General features: G+C 40.5%; 1 protein-coding gene across 1 annotated transcript in view; it reads right to left on the bottom strand.

The window, feature by feature from the left end:
• The window catches only part of LOC110506200 (neuronal acetylcholine receptor subunit alpha-7), a 30,961-nt gene extending 27,598 nt beyond the window's left edge, over window positions 1–3,363 (bottom strand). Inside the window, exon 1 of the mRNA XM_090223051.1 lies at window positions 3,098–3,363. Coding sequence (XP_090079177.1) covers window positions 3,098–3,155 — 58 coding nt within the window. The 5' untranslated portion in view covers window positions 3,156–3,363. The remainder of the gene's footprint in view (window positions 1–3,097) is intronic.
• Between the last annotated feature and the right edge of the window lie 14,484 nt (window positions 3,364–17,847).

The following is a 17,847-nucleotide window of genomic DNA, read 5'->3' on the forward strand; positions in this document are numbered from 1 at the left end:
CTGACGAGAGCTGAACCTGACGAGAGGTGAACCTGACGAGAGCTGAACCTGACGAGAGGTGAACCTGACGAGATGTGGACCTGACGAGATGTGGACCTGACGAGAGCTGAACCTGACGAGAGGTGGACCTGACGAGATGTGGACCTGACGAGAGGTGAACCTGACGAGAGGTGGACCTGACGAGAGGTGGACCTGACGAGAGGTGGACCTGACGAGAGGTGGACCTGACGAGATGTGGACCTGACGAGAGGTGAACCTGACGAGAGGTGAACCTGACGAGAGGTGAACCTGTTGAGATGTGGACCTGACGAGAGGTGAACCTGACGAGAGGTGAACCTGATGAGATGTGGACCTGCAAGTGAGCATTTCATTGCACTGTGTACTCCATGGATACAATGCATTCGGAGTGTATTCAGACCCCTTCCCTTTTTCCACATTTAGTTACGTTACAGCCGTATTCAGAAATGTATTAAATAATATTTTTCCCTCATCAATCTGCACACAAAACCCCATAATGACAAATCAGGTTTTTAGACATTTTTGCAAAAGTATTAAAAATAAAGAACAGAAATACCTTATTTAGATAAGTATTCCGATCCTTTGCTATGAAACTCTAAATTAAGCTCAGGTGCATCCTGTTTCCATTGATCACCCTATATATTGCTTTTTTATAACTTGATTGGAGTCCACCTGTGTTAAATTCAATTGAATGGACATAATTTGGAAAGGCACACACCTGTCTATATAAAGGTCCCACAGTCGACAGTGCATGTCAGAGCAAAAACCAAGCCATGAGGGTGAAGGAATTGTCTGTAGAGCTCAGAGACAGAAATGTGTCGAGGCACAGATCTGCTGCATTGAAGGTCCCCAAGAACACAGTGGCCACCATCAGTCTTAAATGGAAGAAGTGTGGAACCACCAAGACTATTCCTAGAGCTGGCCACCCGGCCAAACTGAGCAATCTGGGGATAAGGGGATTGATCAGAGAGGTGACCAAGTAGCAGATGGTTTGACAGAGCTTCAGAGTTCCTCTGTGGAGATGGGAGAACCTTCCAGAAGGACAACCATCTCTGCAGCACTCCACCAATCAGGCCTTTATGGTAGAGAAGCCAGAAGGAAGCCACTCCTCAGTAAAAGGCACATTACAGCCCCCTTGGAGGTTTCCAAAGCCACCTAAAGACTCTCATGAGAAAGAAGATTCTCTGGTCTGATGAAACCAAAATGGAATTCTTTGGCCTGAATGCCAAGCGTTATGTCTGTAGGAAACCTGTCACCATCCCTACGGTGAAGCATGGTGGTGGCAGCATCATGCTGTGGGGTTGTTTTTCAGCGCCTCTGCAAAAGTATTTGAATGTTTTTGAGTGGCCCAGCTAGAGTCCGGACTTGAACCCGATCAAACATCTCTGGAGAGACCTAAAACTAGCTGTGCAGCAATGCACCCCATCCAACCTGACAGAGCTTGAGGGGATCTGCAGAGAAGAATGGGAGAAAATCCCCAAATACAGGTGTGCCAAGCTTACCCAAGAAGACTTGTGGTAGACTTGTGGCTGTAATCGCTGCCGAAGGTGCTTGAACAAAGTACTAAGTAAAGGGTCTTAATACTTATGTAAATGTGATATTTAATTCTAAAAACCTGTTTTTGCTTTGTCATTATGGGGTATTGTGTGAGAAAAAAACGAACTATTTAATTAATTTTAGAATAAGGCTGTAACGTAACAAAATGTAGAAAAAGTCAAGGGGTCTGAATACTTTCCGAATGCACTGTATATGTGACTGATAAACAAACATGAACAAGGAAAGACAGAGTACATATGCTTTCAGAGTAAGCACAGGCAGGAAGGGGAGTGGGTAATACTGTTACTCAGGATGTAATGTCATGACATCTTGTGACAGCTTTGTCTTAAACAAGAGCTTCAAGCCACATGGGAGTGTGACCATCCATGACAATGCAGCACTCAATGGGAAACTTCACCTTGGAAAACAAATGAATATGATGCTTTGCCAATACTGATGTAATATTTGTCACAATGCCCATTTCATTGACCTATGACTTAAGATTGTCATTGGTCTTAATCTCCTTATTATTATGTGTGATTATAAATTGAGGTGTATACCATATATAAGTTGAAGTGTATACCATATCTAAGTTGAGGTGTATACCATATCTAAGTTGAAGTGTATACCATATCTAAGTTGAAGTATATACCATATCTAAGTTAAGGTGTATATCATATCTAAGTTAAGGTGTATATCATATCTAAAAGTTGAGATGTATATCATATCGAAGTTAAGGTGTATATCATATCTAAGTTGAGGTGTATATCATATCTAAGTTGAGGTGTATACCATATCAAAGTTAAGGTGTATATCACATCTAAGTTGAGATGTATATCATATCGAAGTTGAGGTGTATACCATATATAAGTTAAGGTGCATATCATATCTGTCCAAATAAAGGTTGTTCCTCATAATTTTCTCACAATAGATTGTTGCCTCATTTATTTCTTGAATATGCATATTATGTCCACACCTTGTTATATGGAGTGCATGCTTTCATAACAGTTCTAATGGGGAAAAACGAACTAGGCTTACTAATCATAACTACATGTAAATGCATGGCACGTAAGTCATTGTTCATTCTCTTTGTGCCTGCCAAAGCCATCTGCATAGTGATATTGCTGATGTAAATACAGCATATATTGTATATGTATACTCATATATATTTCAACATTCAACATGTATATTCTATTTACAAGCTGTCATATGATTTAATAATTTAAAACTTTTTATGTCAGATTTTGAGTAGCAGCCTGAATCAAGCCTGTTGAACAAGTTCTGGGATTCAACATGTGAATAGACAGTAGTAATACATGGATAGATTAGGATCAGGCAGTGGTTGCTAGGATACATGCATTGGAAACAAGGAGTGAAACAGTATGTTCAGCACAGTAACTGTCAAAATGCATGTATGTACATGTGCACAACTGACGTTGACCAACAACTTGATTTGAAAGCAGCACTGAACACCAATAACACATCTAACGAACATGTAGGACGCACGTAACAATACAATTAAAATACATGCATTACTCCTTACCCTTCAATAGGCAGACAGTGACTGCAATGTAGAGGAGAGCGTTCCATGGACCCATCATTGCGTTCAATAGAAGTGTCTGGCATAGACCCGCTGAACTCCGGATGTATTTTAATTCATACAAATATCAAACATCAATGATCATCCTCCATAGTCTTCCTCGCTGAAGTGTGAAGGCTGGAAGAGATGTGAGCAGAGGAGGAGGCAGCAGTGGGACTGGGACCTAGATAAAGCCGCAGCCGCCGCCCCTCCTACTAAATATGTTTGACAAGAGAGGGGTCTGTCTGGTCTCTCGATATGATTGCGCTGCAGTGACAGACTTGCTGTTGGCTTTCGCAAAAGTGCAATAAAGTAAACCATTGTCACTATACCGGAGACATTTTTCTACCTGACTAGTTATACAATTTACGCGCGCAACAATGTTGACGATAGCTACGGTGGCCAAACTTTACGCACAGCACTTTTGCTCGTCAAATGATGCCTACATGTTACTTCAAATGGGGAAATGTAAAAGTAAATGTCCAGGCTATTAAAACATGACATCTGAAGTGTTTCTAAATGTTTTCTGATTTCTTTCAGTAACGCAGTTGATTGGATTTTTCTCTGACAACTAATGCTGATGTGGAGGATAATCAGTGCCACTTTGAAAATGAAATGCTAAATTGGAATGTGAAAATGATAAACAGAATTATATTTTCATATTAGTTGGCATTATTTCTGCCACAATAAACTTATTTAAAAATTAAAACTGAAAATGGTTCATTGAAAAATGGAAAAGGGAAGTGTTAAATGAAAATGGTAAATGATAAACAGAAAATGGTAAGCAGGTAATGGTACACAGAAAATGACAAATGCAATGTGCAAAGTGAAATGGAAAGTGCCTGTCTTCATTTACCAACTGCCTAATTTAGGATTTTTTAAATGTGTTTAATGTATGCAAAATTCTTCCTGGAGGCATGAACCAGGACAGCAACACAACACCACCATGCACCACCATACATCCTAGACATGTCAGGTTCTCTGCGCATTGATTTTAGACTAGTGTAATGACAGGGTTGGAACCTGCTGTTCTGTACACCAGAACAACACCAAAAATATAAATGCAACATGCAACAATTTCAACAATGTTACTGAGTTACAGTTCATATGAGGAAACTAAAATGAATTCATTAGGCACTAATCTATGGATTTCACATGACTGGGCAGGGGCACAGCTATGGGTAAGCCTGGAAGGGCATAGGCCCACCCACTTGGGAGCCAAGCCCACCCACTGGGGAGCCAGGCCCAGTTTTTCCCCACAAAAGGGCTTTATTACAAACAGAAATACTCCTCAGTTTCATCAGCTGTCCGGGTGTATGGTCTCAGATGATCCCATAGGTGAAGAAGCCGGATGTGGAGGTCCTGGGCATACATGGTCTGTGGTTGTGAGGTCGGTTGGACGTACTGCCAAATTCTCGAAATCAACGATGCCTTATGATAGAGAATTTAACATTCAATTCACTGGCAAAAGCTCTGGTGGACATTTCTGCAGTCAGCATGCCAATTGCATGCTCCCTCAAAACTTGAGACATCTGTGGCATTGTGTTGTGTGACAAAACAACACATTTCAGAGTGGCCTTTTATTGTACCCAGCACAAGGTGCACCTGTGTAATGATCATCCTGTTTAGTCAACTTCTTGATATGCCACACCTGTAGGGTGGATGGATTATCTTGGCAAAGAAGAAATGCTTGCTAACAGGGATGTAAACAAATTTGACATTTTACATTGTGCGTATGGATAATGTCTGGAATCTTTTAATTCTGCTCATTGTCGTGTCTTTGGCGATGCCGGATTAAGTGATATGACATGCTATTCTATAAAACCAATTCTCTGTCATTAATATTACCTGATTAAGCTATGATGAGTAACATTGCCTGATACCTGAAGAGTTGCATTCACTACAGGCTTTGGCTTAGCAGGATAATCTCCCGAAAATGTTGCAACCCCTATTACTAGCCTGCGGTCATCCCCCTCTTCAAAGGGGGAGACACTCTAGACCCAAATTTCTACAGACCTATATCTATCCTACCCTGCCTTTCTAAGGTCTTCGAAAGCCAAGTCAACAAACAGATCACCGACCATTTCGAATCCCACCGTACCTTCTCCGCTATGCAATCTGGTTTCTGAGCTGGTCATGGGTGCATCTCAGCCACGCTCAAGGTCCTAAATGATATCATAACCGCCATCGATAAGAGATTACTGTGCAGCCGTATTCATCGACCTGGCCAAGGCTTTCGACTCTGTCAATCACCACATTCTTATTGGCAGACTCAATAGTCTTGGTTTCTCAAATGATTGCCTCACCTGGTTCACCAACTACTTCTCCGATAGAGTTCAGTGTGTCAAATCGGAGGGCCTGTTGTCCGGACCTCTTGCAGTCTCAATGGGGGTGCCACAGGGTTCAATTCTCGGGCACACTCTCTTCTCTGTATACATCAATGATGTCGTGATTCTCTGATCCACCTCTACGCAGATGACACCATTCTGTATACTTCTGGCCCTTCTTTGGACACTGTGTTAACTAACCTCCGGACGAGCTTCAATGCCATAAAACTCTCCTTCCGTGGCCTCCAATTGCTCTTAAATACAAGTCAAATTAAATGCATGCTCTTCAACCGATCACTGCCCGCACCTGCCCGCCCGTCCAGCATCACTACTCTGGATGGTTCTGACTTAGAATATGTGGACAACTACAAATATCTAGGTGACTGGCTAGACTGTAAACTGTCCTTCCAGACTCACATTAAGCATCTCCAATCCAAAATTAAATCTAGAATCGGCTTCCTATTTTGCAACAAAGCATCCTTCACTCATGCTGCCAAACATACCCTAGTACATATCACCATCCTACCGATCCTCGACTTCGGCGATGTCATCTATAAAATAGCCTCCAACACTCTACTCAACAAATTGGATGCAGTCTATCACAGTGCCATCCGTTTTGTCACCAAAGCCCCATATATCACCCACCACTGAGACCTGTATGCTCTCGTTGGCTGGCAATCGCTTCATACTCGTCGCCAAACCCACTGGCTACAGGTTATCTACAAATCTCTGCTAGGTGAAGCCCCGTCTTATCTCAGCTCACTGATCACCATAGCAGCACCCACCCGTAGCACGCGCTCCAGCAGGTATATCTCACGGGTCACCCCAAAAAGCCAATTCCTCCTTTGACCGCCTTTCCTTCCAATTCTCTGCTGCCAATGACTGGATTGACCTGCAAAAATAACTGAAGCTGGAGACCCATACATCCCTCACTAGCTTTAAGCACCAGCTGTCAGAGCAGCTCACAGATCATTGCACCTGTACATAGCCCATCTGTAAACAGCCCATCCAACTACCTCATCCCCATACTGTATTTATTTATTTATTTATCTTGCTCCTTTGCACCCCAGTGTCTCTACTTGCACGTTCATCTTTTGCACATCTACCATTCCAGTGTCTAATTGCTATATTGTAATTACTTCGCCACCATGGTCTATTTTTTGCCTTACCTCCCTTATCTTACCTCATTTGCACACACTGTATATACACTTTTTTTTGCTGCTGTGTTATTGACTGTATATTTGTTTATTTCATGTGTAACTCTGTGTTGTTGTATGTGTCGAACTGCTGTGCTTTATCTTGGCCAGGTTGCAGTTGTAAATGAGAACTTGTTCTCAACTAGCCTACCTGGTTAAATAAAAGTGAAATAATGTTCTGATGTTCAGAACACCCTTGTTCAAACCCTGGCAGTCATTTGTGCTGTGGCTCAGATGGATCTCTGTAAGGAGGTCAAAGGATGGTGAATTGTAACTGAGGTGGTTCAGCGATCACACATGCATGATGAATAGGTCTAACCTTGTCTAAGATCTGAAGAGTTGCATTGGCCCCCTGAGTCAATGCCTAGGCTTCAGCTTAGCAGGCCAACTATTTTTTGGTGCGCAGAAGATCTGGGTTTCTAACCTGTTGGTTTCTCCAGTCTAACATTACGTGACAGAGAGGCTGACACGGCTAGGATGTACTACTACTACATGTGGGTGTGGTGTTGCTCTCCTGGTTCACGCCTCCAGGAATCAATTTACATATGTTTTTGAAAATTTAAATGGAAAATGAAAAACAGGAAATACTACATTGGGTAGTTAGGAAATAAAAACAGACACTTTCAATTTCACTTTGCATGTAAGATTTTCTGTTTACCATTTTGCGTTTTCCATTCATGATTTACCATTTTCATTTAGAATTTCTGTTAACCCTTTCCAATTAACTATTTTCATAATAATTTTAACCTTGTTATTTAATTATGGCATCATGCAAAATAATATTAAAATATAAACACCTTTATCATATTCACATTCCTACTTAGCATTTAAGTATTTCATTGTCGAACTGGCATTTATCATCCTCCATATGCTGATACCGTCATGAAAGTTCTGCTGCTAGTGGCCTTATGACATATCTGCTCTTATGGCCAATCTGCTCTTATGACATACAGTATCTGCTCTTATGACATATCTGCTCTTATGGCCAATCTGCTCTTATGACATACAGTATCTGCTCTGATGACATTTAAAAAAATATATATTTGACCTTTATTTAACTAGGCAAGTCAGTTCAGAACAATTTCCTATTTTCAAAGACAGTTTAGGAACAGTGGGTTAACTGTCTGTTCAGGAACAGAACGACTGATTTTTTTTACTTTTCCAGCTTGGGGATTTGTTCTTGCAACCTTCCGGTTACTAGTCCAACACTCTAACCACTAGGCTATCAGCTCTGATGACATATCAGCTGGACAGAACTGCATTTGTTTCTTCTATTTCCATTCACAAACAACACCCCAACATAACATGTATAAATGCATGCTAAAAAGGGAACACAGATACGGATATTCTATTTTAAAGATGAGGTGACATCTAGTGATCGTCCAAGAGAATTACAGTTAGTTCTGTTTCCAGAATGTATTGAGCGGGCCTATGTGTTCATTATTGAAGTGTATTTGCAGAATACCAACCACTAATGTTCTCTTTCTTCCCCTTTGAATGTGGCTACAAGGATGGACAGAGAGAAAAAAAACATCAAAAGCTTTCTTGAGATGAAAATCAAGGTCTGTCTATAATACGGTGTGAGGGAACGTCCTGAGGAGTTCATCAAACCTATAACCGATTGCTCAGTTTGGCCCGGGTGGCCAGCTCTTGGAAGAGTCTTGGTGGTTCCAAACTTCTTCCATTTAAGAATGCTGGAGGCCATTGTGTTCTTGTGGACCTTCAGTGGTGCAGAAATGTTTTGGTACCCTTCCCCAGATCTGTGCCTCGACTCAATCCTGTCGTCTCGCCGCTCTACGGACAATTCCTTCAACCTCATGGCTTGGTTTTTGCTCTGACATGCACTGTCAACTGTTTGACCTTATATAGACAGGTGTGTGCCTTTCCAAATCATATCCAATCAATTGAATTTACCACAGATGGACTCCAATCAAGTTGTAGAAACATCTCAAGGATGATCAATGGAAACAGGATGCACCTGAGCTCAATTTCGAGTCTCATACCAAAATATCTGAATTCTTATGTAAATAAGGTATTTCTGTTTTTTTATTTTTAATGGATGTGAAAAAATTATAAAAATCTGTTTTTGCTTTGTCATTGTGGGGTATTGTGTGTAGATTGATGAGGGGAAAAAATAATTGAATCAATTTTACAATGAGGCTGTAATGTAACAACATGTGAAAAAAGTCAAGGGGTCTGAATACTTTCTGAAGGCCCTGTTTGTCTATTCTCTCCTAAGCATGGATTTGTTCTGGTTGGTCAGTCCAAATTGTTAAAGGGGCAATCAGCAGTTGAAAAAAATATGGATGGAGAAATGTAACCACCTATAGACAGAGCTATGGATGAAAGGACTGACCATCTATGATATCAAAATTATAGTTTTAACCAAGTTGAGGCTACAGTGTTTGTTTACATTTTCATTGTTGGGTTTTGATGGGGTGTAACAGTTGAACTAAGCGCATGAGGCATTTATAGGTTCTGTTTTTCAAGAATCAATGGGTACATAAAATGAATGTATTTATCCAAACATTGATGTAGGACCTGCTGACTGCCCATTTAAGGATTGTTGTAAAGAGCTGGTTGTGGCAGCTTACAAGTTGTGGAAAATGTTCAACAGGACGTATTTGGACAGGGCTTTTCTACAGTGTTGTCCTTACTACAACACCAGGAATGTGTTTTGGTGTATCACTAACCGATCCTTCTGTCCCTCCCTGACACCTCTGGCTCACATTAGATGAATACCTTCGTATTATGTATTGTTTTTATTGAGGATGTAGGTTGCTGTTGTGTTTCGTTGTGATGTAATTGCTTTAAGCCTGTTTGGACCTCAGGAAGAGTAGCGGTTGCCTCTGGCTCTAAATCCCAAAACCATGTCACTACACATCACCAGTGGCACAAGACACTGTTCTGGCCCCCAGTAGTTTCTACAATACATACAAATAGATGTGTTGCAGTGTAAAGGATGTACACATGTTTTGTTATTAAACAATAGTTAAATAAAACTGAACATTTAGTTTTTGTCATGTTTTTGACATTTGTAATTGTTTTTACATGGTGCCAAAGTCAAAGGACAGCATTTCCACCACAATTCAAGAATGAATCACCACAATAACTAAATTGTTAAGCATTTGAACTATGTGGAAATGGAACCGTAATACCAATTAATAGATCAGACCTGTAGAGAACTTCTCCTAAACAATAATGTATGTTGCTTCCCTTGTGTTTTTCATACTGCAGACTTCACAGCCAAGACAGAAATGATACTGCATCATATTGAGGTTGTTGTACCGTATCTAAGAACAGTACTGTATGTTCATTCATCTTGACACCATTGAACTATTGAAACCTGCTGACACAGTGCATCTATTCTACAGCGCATCTATTCTACAGTGCATCTATTCTACAGTGCATCTATTCTACAGTGCATCTATTCTACAGTGCATCTATTCTACAATGTATCTATTCTACAGTGCATCTATTCTACAGTGCATCTATTCAAGAGTGCATCTATTCAAGAGTGCATCTATTCTACAGTGCATCTATTCTACAATGTATCTATTCTACAGTGCATCTATTCTACAGTGCATCTATTCTACAGTGCATCTATTCTACAGTGTATCTATTCTACAATGTATCTATTCTACAGTGCATCTATTCTACAGTGCATCTATTCTACAGTGCATCTATTCTACAGTGCATCTATTCTACAGTGCATCTATTCTACAGTGCATCTATTCTACAGTGCATCTATTCTACAGTGCATCTATTCTACAGTGCATTTATTCTACAGTGCATCTATTCTACACTGCACAGATCAGCTGGAGAAGTCGAGCTGTTGGCCGTGAGGCTAAATCATCAGCTGACATTTAATTAATCTAACGAGAGTTAGGCTGTCGACAAAACATCACAATATGTACAACAGAACCGTGATATTCAGTGTGATCCCAAAACATCTCCTTCACCAAATCTAGTGCCTAGGGCTCTGTTCCAGTTCGTTGGAAAATTATGCTCCCCTCACGTCCAATATTAAACTGCTGCATGCTTGAAGCAGACGGATGTAAAACTCATCATACCGGCTGTACTTCTGCCTGCTTGAACGGTGAATAGCTCCGATACACTTCAAAACATCAAATTACTCCGGGAATCGATAGAACGTCGCTCAAAGGATGCACACATTCGATATAACACTCGAAATGGGTGAAAAGCACAGTAAATGTCAAATGCACATCAAATCAACAGTGTAGTGTTTGGATTCAGTCTTGTGTTAGGTGAACTGTTGTGTCCTCACCTTTAGTCTATTAATGTTCCCATAATCTTCAAACTGTTCCCTTTTCATTGTTACCATGGTTATGCATATGCTTTCCATATTTATTCTGTAAGAAACATTTCAATGTAGACCTATCCATATAGGCCAATTCCCACGAGTGCAAGGGTTTAGTTGATTGTTATACTGTACCTTAGAGAACTTTGATATGAATGCAGCATGAGACTAGATGCTCTACCTGGTGGTAACGAGATGAGGACAAACACGTTGAAACAAAACAGAGAAGTGCCATCTTGTTTCTGTTCAGGGACCAGGAATCAGGTTGTCTATGCGTTTTAAAACTGCAATATCCTACGAGCTAAAACCTAAAGGCAATTTACTGCAAAACAGTTTAAGGTGATTTTTATATATAGCCTTACATGACAACCCACCATCACTTAGTTCCCAAAGTCAGACAAGATATTACCCTACAGACCAGACCATTAAAGTCTCACTTCAAATCTCCCTGAAAAGACTTAACAGATTTCACAGATTTACTGTGAAAAGCAACGCTCAGGGATGAAAACCAGTGCTTGGGGCGATGCTTTAGGCTACAATATATCAACACATAAAGGCCCTTAGGAAAACTGATGGAAGAAGACAAGAACACAAGAGGGGAGAGAGAGAGATGGCGAGAGAGAGCTATGGAGAGAGATGGTGAGAGAGATGGTGAGAGAGAGATGGAGAGCTAGAGAGAGAGAGAGAGACAGTGGTTATGGTCATTGGGTCCCATTATGATGTCTTTCCTGTTACCTTGGAGATTATCATTTGCCATGTAATGTACTAATCTTGCCAGTGGGGGGCGCTGTTTCTCTTCTCTAAACGTACAGTGCCTTCAGAAAGTATTCATACCCCTTTATTCATTTTTTTCACTCATCTACCAATAGGTGCCCTTCTTTGCGAGGCATTGGCAAAATCTCCCATTGGAAAACATCCCGGTCTTTGTGGTTGAATCAGTTTTTGAAATTCACTGCTCGATCGAGGAACCTTACAGATAATTGTATGTGTAGGGTACAGAGATGAGGTAATCATATTTTTAAAATGTATTAAACACTATATTACTGCACACAGAGTGAGTCCATGCAACTTGTGACTTGTTAAGCACAGTTTAACTTGCCATAACAAAGGGATTGAGTACTTCTTGCCATAACAAAGGGATTGAGTACTTCTTGCCATAACAAAGGGATTGAGTACTTCTTGCCATAACAAAGGGATTGAGTACTTCTTGCCATAACAAAGGGATTGAGTACTTCTTGCCATAACAAAGGGATTGAGTACTTCTTGCCACAACAAAGGGATTGAGTACTTCTTGCCATAACAAAGGGATTGAGTACTTCTTGCCATAACAAAGGGATTGAGTACTTCTTGCCATAACAAAGGGATTGAGTACTTCTTGCCATAACAAAGGGATTGAGTACTTCTTGCCATAACAAAGGGATTGAGTACTTCTTGCCATAACAAAGGGATTGAGTACTTCTTGCCATAACAAAGGGATTGAGTACTTCTTGCCATAACAAAGGGATTGAGTACTTCTTGCCATAACAAAGGGATTGAGTACTTCTTGCCATAACAAAGGGATTGAGTACTTCTTGCCATAACAAAGGGATTGAGTACTTCTTGCCATAACAAAGGGATTGAGTACTTCTTGCCATAACAAAGGGATTGAGTACTTCTTGCCATAACAAAGGGATTGAGTACTTCTTGCCATAACAAAGGGATTGAGTACTTCTTGCCATAACAAAGGGATTGGGTACTTCTTGCCATAACAAAGGGATTGAGTACTTCTTGCCATAACAAAGGGATTGAGTACTTATTGACTCAAGACGATGCAGCTTTTCATTTTTTATTAGTTTGTAACAATTTCTAAAAGCATTATTCCACTTTGACATTATGAGGTATTGTGTGTAGGTCAGTGACACACAATCTCTATATAATCCATTTTTAACACAACAAGATGTGGAAAAAGTCAAGGGGTGTGAATCCTTTCTGCAGGCAGTGTAGGTCTCCTACTACAACTTATTGCAATGGCAGGAACCCACTGGGCACAAACGTCAATTCAACGTCTATTCCACGTAGGGTTCAACGTAACTTCATTTTACTGACGTGGAAACAACGTTGATTCAACCAGTGTGTCCCCAGTGGGGATGGCCTGCTATGTTACCGCAGGCTTGATAAGTTATGGTACCAATGGAGAAATCTTCTATGACAGAGTGTCTAATTGTTCTAAGCTAGTGGAGTGGTTGCTTCGGTGTGAATGGTGTTTCTACTTCTGGTTCTTTCATTAACTGAATGTGAAGGAACAATTAAGTTAAGTTGCGGTACAATCATACACACGATCATTTGCAACGTATAACTCTCAAATTGCTTTTGTGTTGTTAAAAGATGACAACAACCTGCTCGAGTTCTACATAACACACTGAGGACAAGGTAATTAGTACTATTACGTTCCATAGATGTATTTTTACATTTAAGTGATAATAGGCTACACGCATACCTGAAAAACAAGTCACAAGCACAATAGACAGGCCTTAGACACAGCAAAATATTACTGATTACTTTACATCTTCAGAGACACAAAGCCATTCAGTTTCATATTTTTAGGTGTTGTTATGGCTGTATTGTAATTGTGCTCTACTGGCAGCAGAATCATTTCCAAAGCAACAAAACAGCAATCACTTTGTCTGAGCACCAAATTGAACCCAGCTCCTCCAAGCAATCTCATGTGGCTTCATGGCAGTTTAAAATGAAGGAATTGATTGAACTTGGCTTGAAGGGAGACACCCACTTCTAGGGCTCTATATTTATTTGAGGCTGTGTACAGTGTACCTACAGACCCTTCCTATTGGTAATCAAATCCATCTCAAGACTGGCGGGATCAGAATGAGATTGGCATTGGTCCGGTTCTGAGTGACTGATCCGTATTCAAGAGAGCTTCCGAGTGGGACACCATGCCCTCAGGCTGAGATAAAGCCAAGCAGCAACGGCGCCATTGTGGAACTTCTCTAATGAAATTTGTTTCTGTGAACAGTGTAGCCTGGCAATCACCCGAGGGCAAATACAATCTGCATTCATTTGTCTACACTCAATAGACAATAAAATCCACTTTTCTTTCCTCTGCATCCCTCTAATTGTTAGCAGATCCTGTCACGAGCTTTACGTAGCATTTTGAAACCAGATGTGTTCTGTAGTTGATTGTATCAGCCACATCTTTCAACAGGAAATCACCAACAAACAAACTAATGTTTGGTGCAACAGGAGAGATAAAACAAGAGATAAAACACCTACATTTCCTTTGTTGCAACACGATTATAGTGAGAACTGTATAAACTCCCACAAGACTTGGATGTCTAAAGTCAGACATTGCTTGCTTTGATTGGTTTACAGCCTTGTGTCTGTTACCATGGTAGCAAGGTGGATAAACTGTAAAGGTTAAGCCTTGAGGTTGAAGATAAAGCTTGTTTTCAATTATCACGCCACTTTGCGTTGTTTGTGGGATACACGGCTGTTGATAGAGGTAGGCTTGATTAAAAGGTTATGCTTGGTTAAACACACATTTTGACAGCAAGCTTTGCGGCATGACCAGATAGCAATGTTTTTGGTGTCTGACATTTTGTTCGCTGTCCTTTTCAAGACATCCTCAGATACCTGCTGCAACCCGAATGGAAGTCGTGGAAACTGAAGAGTTGAATGGGGATGAAGTCGTCAGATGGAGCAGCATCAACAAGAGTAGTGTCATCGTTAACACAGTGTAAAGTAATTGTTAACACAGTGTAAAGTCATTGTTAACACAGTGTAAAGTCATTGTTAACACAGTGTAAAGTCATTATTAACACAGTGTAAAGTCATTGTTAACACAGTGTAAAGTCATTGTTAACACAGTGCAAAGTCATTGTTAACACTGTGTAAAGTCATTGTTAACACATTGTAAAGTAATTGTTAACACAGTGTAAAGTCATTGTTAACACTGTGTAAAGTCATTGTTAACACAGTGTAAAGTCATTGTTAACACAGTGTAAAGTCATTGTTAACACAGTGTAAAGTCATTATTAACACAGTGTAAAGTCATTGTTAACACAGTGTAAAGTCATTGTTAACACAGTGCAAAGTCATTGTTAACACTGTGTAAAGTCATTGTTAACACAATGTAAAGTCATTGTTAACAGAGTGTAAAGTCATTGTTAACACAGTGTAAAGTCATTGTTAACACAGTGCAAAGTCATTGTTAACACAGTGTAAAGTCATTGTTAACACTGTGCAAAGTCATTGTTAACACAGTGTAAAGTCATTGTTAACACAGTGTAAAGTCATTGTTAACACAGTGTAAAGTCATTGTTAACACAGTGTAAAGTCGTTGTTAACACAGTGTAAAGTCATTGTTAACACTGTGTAAAGTCATTGTTAACACAGTGTAAAGCTGTGAATCTGGTCAACCAAAAGTGTTATTGTCCTGCCGCTCCTACTTCAACCCATCCCAGAACTACAGTATGTGTATGTTAACATCACGTGTTTCCTTTGAGATGTAATGGACATAACGGTGGACATACGGACACCACACAGACATGACTGTCCCCACCTGATCTTACTGGGTTCTATTCAATCAGCAGGGCAGAAATTACATTTAAAAGGACATGCTCCCACTTTAGCAGAGACTGCAATGTCGGCTTTTAATTTCTATCGAGGAATCTGTTCAGCCTTCCAGATTGAATAGAACTGTGTTTGTGGGTATCATGACATAGGCAAAGTGATCCTCTGAGAAAGAGTAGAGACTAGATCCACTGTGTTTATACAAGGGAGACCTTTAACAAGCTGTTGAGAGACACATAACAAAACAAGGCCCAGTCGAAGGGGTTAAACTGTCCCTGTGGCCCCAGGCTGTAAAATACCCTTAGTGAAGCCTCATTGGAGTCCATAGTGATAGAACTAAAGCATGGTATTCTCTGGGTAGCAATCATACTGATCTGGTAACACTACCTGGTGTGACTTTGAGGGTCTAACTGCATACATGAATGAATGGTTCTGAATGTTATCAATGGTTATGAATGGTTCTGAATGTTATCAATGTTATGAATGTTCTGAATGTTATCAATGGTTATGAATGGTTCTGAATGTTATCAATGTTATGAATGTTCTGAATGTTATCAATGGTTATGAATGGTTCTGAATGTTATCAATGTTATGAATGGTTATGAATGTTATCAGTGGTTCTGAATGGCTCTGAATGTTATCAATGGTTCTGAATGTTATCCCTCCCGGGTGGCGGGAATGTTATCCCTCCCGTGTGGTGCAGTGGTTTAAGGCACTGCATCTCAGTGCTAGCTGTGCCACCAGAGATTCTGGGATCGAGTCCAGACTCTGTCGCACCCGGCCGCGACCGAGAGGCCCATGGGGCGGCGCACAATTGGTCCAGCGTCGTCCGGGTTAGGGAGGGTTTGGCCGGCAGGGATATCCTTATCTCATTGCGCACTAGTGACTCCTGTGGCCGGGCGCAGTGCACGCTGACCAGGTCGCCAGGTGTACGGTGTTTCCTCTGGCACATTGGTGCGGCTGGCTTCTCGGTTGGATGGGCATTGTGTCAAGAAGCAGTGCGGCTAGGTTGGGTTGTGTTTCGGAGGACGCATGGCTCTCGACCTTCGCCTCTCCCGAGTCCGTACGGGAGTTAGAGCGATGAGACAAGACTGTAACTACTACCAATTGGATACCACGAAAATGGGCAGATTATTTTTTTTTTTTGAATGTTATCAATGGTTATGAATGGTTATGAATGTTATCAATGGTTATGAATGGTTATGAATGTTATCAATGGTTATGAATGTTATCAATGGTTATGAATGGTTATGAATGTTATCAATGGTTATGAATGCTTATAAAATCAAACTTTATTTGCCACATGCGCCGAATACAACAAGTGTAGACTTTACGGTGAAATGCTTACTTACTAAGGCTATCAACGGTTGACAAACAAAATAACGGTTATTAGCTCATTTTCAAGGCTTTGTTACTGAAGAGAACTCACAAAACGACACCATGTGATTACAGAATGAAGCTGTTCATAGCAACAGTAAAAAAAATAACTCTGAACTTAAGTATTGTAACATCTCAGAGGGGGCTCCTTCCATCAAAACTCCACCACTTGTTTACCTATCTAAATGATTGTTAATTGAAAAAGCGTAAATCACCAGTCCATGTGTCTGAGATAACGAAGGCTGGGTGGAAAAGAGTGTTGTTTTTATTTATATGTTGGACAAAGTTGGCTGTTGGCTGTATTACAATGTAAATCTACTTTTAATTTGTCTGTCTGCATATTTCAAGACACATGAAGGTGCAGTGAGATACCCGATGGGTTGGACGATCATTTTCTCATCAATCATCTTGAAAAACGTATACTTACGAAACTGGAAATCAACCAATCCTCCATCGTTAACACAATGGAAAGGTCAGGTGCTTCATATATCTAAATGTTGAAAGTGCATGACCATGTGTGACAGAGAGAAACAAAATGGTGCAGGTTGGAGATGGAGGGTGTGAGCAGTTGGGTCCGGGCAGGGCTGATGTTGTGGGTGTTGGTGAGTGTCTTGTATGTTGTTGTTTGTACTGTTACAAAAAAAGAAGAAAAGAAACTGATCCATGAAAACCCTCAGCCAGTGTTTTACTTCCTCTGAGGACGTTGGCTTCTGCTCTGAATCGTCTCAAGTGAAAAGCTGCCTGCATAAAGAGTTTCAGATCTGTGACTTTCTCTGACTGGAGACATGAAATACAACCGGCCTCCCTGTAGCTTTGAATGGAAACACCTTACATGGATTATTCTTTTTAATCATTAAACACAGCAGAATAATGCATCAAACTGGGTTTTTATTTTCAAATGTTTTATTTGAAGTGGTATAAATACAA

This window comes from Oncorhynchus mykiss, chromosome 26 (assembly GCF_057628025.1).
Source record: "Oncorhynchus mykiss isolate SJ-2025 chromosome 26, ASM5762802v1, whole genome shotgun sequence".
Lineage (NCBI taxonomy): Eukaryota > Metazoa > Chordata > Actinopteri > Salmoniformes > Salmonidae > Oncorhynchus > Oncorhynchus mykiss.